The sequence below is a fragment of the Marmota flaviventris genome, chromosome 11 (assembly GCF_047511675.1).
Source record: "Marmota flaviventris isolate mMarFla1 chromosome 11, mMarFla1.hap1, whole genome shotgun sequence".
NCBI classification, from domain to species: Eukaryota; Metazoa; Chordata; class Mammalia; order Rodentia; family Sciuridae; genus Marmota; species Marmota flaviventris.
The window spans coordinates 18150672-18155754 of NC_092508.1; the positions used below are offsets into that span (position 1 = coordinate 18150672).

Consider the following 5083-nt stretch of genomic DNA (forward strand, 5'->3'; position numbering starts at 1 on the left):
ATGAGACAGAGCGGCGCCTCCCAGCCCCTGCTGATCAACATGTACCTGCCAGGTACCAGGGACCAGCCGAAGGCTGGAGGCACCAGGACCCTGGGCGGGAAGTCTAGGCTAGGGATTGGGGAAGGGGATTGTGGGGTCCAAACGAAAAGGATGCGATCTGGACACTCGGATTGCAGGGTGGGGGACCGATTGCAATTTAGGACATGCAAGGAACCTTAAAGGTAGATAGAGAGCTCTGCGGTTTCGGTGTGGGTCTAGAGGATTCGAAGTGAGCCGATTGAGAGCCTAGGAGGATGAGACCGGGGGTTCAGGGGCCCAGAAAAGCCTGGTGGGGGAGCAGAGGTCTTCCATGTGGTGGAGGACTCTGTGCTCTAGCCATGCGAGGACGCAGGGAGTCGCCCCTGTGCCCTCAAGGCTCCTCACCTTGGTCCTCCAAACGTTCGCACCCGCGAGACCCTCAAGCGCCCTCCTCTTCTCTTCGAGGGGCTCCGCTCGCCCAAGCTCAGTTGGCGCAATCCCCGCTCGGCTTTATAAGGCTCCAGCCGGCCCCTTCGGAAAACGGATTTCCTTTTTCCTGGACGCGTTTCCTGACTTGGGCGCTACGGAGGGGCTCTGCGCGGCACGCGCCGGGGCCGGCTCCCGGAGGAGGAGCTGGGTGGCCCGGGCCCCCAGAACACTAGAGACGCTGGAGACTTGGCCCCGGGCCCTTTCGGTCAAGTCCACAACTTCCGCCCGGGTCCGTCTGACTCTTTTCTTCTGCTATCACAGATCCCGTCGGAGACGGTCTCTTCAAGGAAGGGAAGAGCCCGAGCTGGGGGCCTTTGAGCCCTGCGGTGCAAAAAGGTGAGCTGGCCAGTGCACTGGGCAGTTGGAGTGAATACTGGGCAGTGATTGGGGGACTCGGCATGGACCCCAAGAGAACGGCTGCTACTGCCACCGGACAGGGTGGGAGCGATGTGGATTTGGGGTTCTGTAAAGCTTGGAGTCCTGGACTGAATGTAAGGAAGCCTTTAGGGAGACATTCCTTTGGCCTTTGGCTTTTTCATTTTCTAAATCCTAGGACTATTTGTAAGCCTTGGCAGGTGGAAAGTATCCTGGCTGCCCAGATCTTTTTCTGTTGCATATAGTTTTCCAGGTTTGGGGACCGGGCCTGAGGGCCTGAGGGCTGCTATCAGCAGCAGGAGGGCAAGCCCAGAGCACAGCCTGGCAAGGTGACCCAGAGAATTACTTCACCTCCAGGCTGGGCTGCTGGTATGCAAAACCCTGCTGGTGCTTCCTGCTTTACCGGCATCTCTGCAGGTCAAGTCTGGGGGTGCAATTGTGGTTGACTCCCATTTTTGCCTGTTGGTGCTGCCCCACCACTAAAATACCAAGTTGAGGCTGGTCCTCCAAGCAACTTCTCTCCCCCACCCCACCCACCCATCAGCATTCCAGATCTCACCAAGTTACAGCACCTACAGAATGGAGGTTGGCAGCCTCTTTTTCCCCCAAGGAAGGGGACATTACTGCCCAACAGGGACTGGTTTCCAAATATCTGGTGTTGCTCAGCAATTGGTGCCAGATGCACATTTTAACCCAAACCTTCCATTGCTTCCGATCCCCAAACTCAATGCCACACCCAGAGCCAGGTATCTCCTTGCTGGATTGACATGGAGGGATTGGGGTTGAAGTTGCAGGTGAAGGAAGCCCTGGGGATGGATCAAAACAAGTGGTTGAAAAGGAGGAAAGGTTCACCAGGCTGGATTTGAGGCAATAATCAAACAAATTTGAGGAAAATCCATTTTATTCTAAAAGGAAGCAGGATTTTTTAAAATTTATTTTGAATTGTAGTTGGACACAATATCTTTATTTCACTTATTTATTTTTATGTGGTGCTGAGGATCGAACCCAGGGTCTTCCACATGCAAGGGGAGTGCTCTACCGCTGAGCCACAACCCCAGCCCCCTTTTTATTTATTTATTTATTTTGAATTGTAGTTGGACACAATATCTTTATTGGAAGCAGGATTTGTATCAAGATTTTTCAAGTTTGAGGACCCAAGACAGAGAAGGAAATTCTGGAGAATTTCAGGGAAAAACTTCTGGCCACTTCCTGGACCCAGAAATCTGGAGACAAACTGACCAAGAATGGGAAGACTCTGGGGCCTAGTACAACAGCTTTTCTGTCCTATCTCCCCTCCCCAGAGCTATCCCTTAGGCCCTAGGGGATTATGGCACCTTCCCACACAGGGAGTCCCGCCTGATCCGAAAAAGGAGACCAAAGGGTGAGCACTGTCAGCACAGAGCTTTGCTTACCTAAAGGGGGCTGGGATAGGGAGCCTTAGAGTCTGCCCCTCCTCTCAAGTATACAAGATTTATGTCCTCATTACTGCCTGACATGGTGTCTCAAGGAAGCCCACCACAACACCTCAGGCCGGGTCTAATCGTATGCCTTTGGGTGTCGGGCACTGGTGTGTGGTTGGACCTTGAACAGTAGTGGCTGGGGTCATCCTGTTGGCCCTTCCCTCTGAATCTCTGGACGTAGCACAGCTGACATGCTGCAGTCCACCCCGGCAGGGCTGCCCGGTGTGGTTGTGTAGGCTCTGCCCTGACCAGCTGAGGAGGAAATGATATCTGGCCCTTGCTCGCCTTATAAGGCTAAGGGCCTTGGTTCACCCTTGCCTCCCAAAGGAGGAGAAGGGTCTTCCCCTCTCTTTCCTCTCCCAAACCATCCGCCCAGGGGGCTACACCTCCTGAGTAAAAGCTGTGTTTCCATTTTTGCAAAAGCGCTACAGCCGCTGGAGACCATCGGCCCATCAGCCCTTCCCTGACCAGTCGCTCTGGCAGCACGCGACAGCACCGCTGGACACGACCCCTTCTCCCCGACCCTGGGTCCCCCCTCCCCGTCCTTTCCCTAATTCCAGCCTTCCCCTCTACCCCGAGGCTGACGGTCCCCTTCTCCACAGGCAGCGGGCAGATACAGCTGTGGCAGTTTCTGCTGGAGCTGCTGGCGGACCGCGCGAACGCCGGCTGCATCGCGTGGGAGGGCGGCCACGGCGAGTTCAAGCTCACAGACCCCGACGAGGTGGCGCGGCGCTGGGGCGAGCGGAAGAGCAAGCCTAACATGAACTACGACAAGCTGAGCCGCGCCCTGCGCTACTACTACGACAAGAACATCATGAGCAAGGTGCACGGCAAGCGCTACGCTTACCGCTTCGACTTCCAGGGCCTGGCGCAGGCCTGCCAGCCGCCCCCGGCGCACGCTCACGCCGCCGCCGCCGCCGCCGCGGCCGCCGCCGCCGCCCAGGACGGCGCGCTCTACAAGCTGCCCGCAGGCCTCGCCCCGCTGCCCTTCCCCGGCCTCTCCAAACTCAACCTCATGGCCGCCTCGGCCGGCGTCGCGCCCGCCGGATTCTCCTACTGGCCCGGCCCGAACCCGGCTGCCACCGCCGCAGCCACCGCCGCGCTCTACCCCAGTCCCGGCTTACAACCTCCACCGGGGCCCTTCGGCGCGGTGGCCGCAGCCTCGCATTTGGGAGGCCATTACCACTAGACGGGGCGGCGGGGTGCTGCGCAGCCTCTCCCACTCGCCCAGAGCCTTGCCCAGATCTGTCCACAGCCCGAAGAGGGAGCCCGGAGCTTTCCCCGACGTTCCTTGAACCAGATTTTACTCCACCTGCAGCACCAGCTCCGGGCTGGGGGAAGGATTCCGAAGCCTCCTCGTCCTCCTTAAATGATAGATTTGCCCCTCCTCACCCCTTGTCCCCGACCGTGACTCTCCCTTTAATTTTTCTCTTCTAGGTCTCTAGATCCTAAAAAGCCTGAGCCTCTTGTCTTATTCTCTCCTCTACCAGCACCTCTGGTTCCTAGAAGCCCCCTTCATCGCCACCCCTCTTTTAAGTTCCAAATCTTCTGTTTTTCTCTTCCCCACGGAGCTGCCTCATCCCAGCACCTGGAGGCCTTTTACATTCCTTCTTCCCCGACCCGGGCAAAAGGTTGGTAAAGTCCACTATCCCCAAGACTTGTGGTTCCCGTTCGTTCTGAGCCCACATCTGGCTGAAGGGGGCCCAGTGTGTTTCTATTTCCTTCCAGCCCCCATTAAAGCTCCCAAGCTCCCTGCTGCCTCCTTTCTCTGTTCTTTGCTGCACCAGGACCCTTCAATCAGGGGGAAAGAAGGGAGAGGCTCAGCCCAGGCCAGAGCAGAAAGGCCTCAATGAAGAGCTCAGCAGCCTGGGTGCTGCCAACCGGGAGCAAGAGCCCCGGGGTGGTGGGCCCTTTCTGCACCCTCCACCTCTCACCCTGCTTTTCACTCACCCCATCCCATCCCAACTTCCACACATTCCACATTCCCCCATCTCGCCTAGCTTCCATCCTACCTTGACTTATCTCCATCCCATCTCAACCTTCCACCAGCCCCTCCATCCCATCCCCTTCCCATATTCATAACTTTCCCTGCCTCCCTCTCCCACCATCCCATCTTATCCATCTCTCACCCCGACCTTCTTTCATTCTCCCTTACAGACCACTCGCTGCCCTCAATAGCTGTGGCTATCTTTTCTCTGGATCCGCCTCCTCGGGTTTTTTTTTTTTTTTTTTTTTTTAGAAGAGCTCTCACTATCACCAGCTCCTGCGCTAGCTGCTCGCAGCCAGAGCTTGCTGGGGACCTCTCCTTCTTGCGGGTGGTGCGCGCCCTCTGCTGGTCAGAGGAGGGTAGGGTGGGCCAGTACTACACCTAAACCTGTGGAAGCTTTGGGCGCCACGTGGTGGAACCTCTGGTGCTTGTCCAGGCTGAGAACAAGAGGACTGGGTTGGCCCCAGACTTCCTTCAGACTTTAGAGAAGAGGGTGAAAAGAGGAATCCTAGCCCTTCATCACAGATCCTACCTTGGGAAGTCCGGGAAGCGGGTCGAGTGGATCATTCTGGCTAGGAGGCTCTTCTGAATACTGTGCCCAATGGCCTGCTGTCCTTATGCTCTCTTCTCAGCTTTTCCAGAACTTATTGGCTGGGAAGTGGCCTTAAATGCCTTCCCTTGGAGGAAAGCAACCCTGAGGAAGGCTCCTGAAGTGATGCCAGGCTTTAAAGCTGTGCCCTAAGGAGATCACCTG

At 56.8% G+C, this 5083-nt stretch overlaps 1 protein-coding gene across 1 annotated transcript; it reads left to right on the plus strand.

Moving 5' to 3' along the window:
- On the plus strand, positions 1 to 3531 carry Fev (FEV transcription factor, ETS family member). The gene is made up of 3 exons (XM_027941633.2): positions 1 to 52; positions 769 to 843; positions 2945 to 3531. Exons 1-3 carry the CDS (start codon positions 1 to 3, stop codon positions 3529 to 3531), a joined length of 714 nt encoding a protein of 237 aa, XP_027797434.1.
- Positions 3532 to 5083: the final 1552 nt, after the last annotated feature.

Excerpts from the sequence above, each read along its gene's own strand:
- Fev (XM_027941633.2), top strand. The coding sequence starts at position 1 with ATGAGACAGAGCGGCGCCTCCCAGCCCCTGCTGATCAACATGTACCTG. Across the intron at positions 53-768 it reads GATCAACATGTACCTGCCAG|ATCCCGTCGGAGACGGTCTC; the intron begins GTACCAGGGACC and ends CTGCTATCACAG. Across the intron at positions 844-2,944 it reads GAGCCCTGCGGTGCAAAAAG|GCAGCGGGCAGATACAGCTG; the intron begins GTGAGCTGGCCA and ends CCTTCTCCACAG.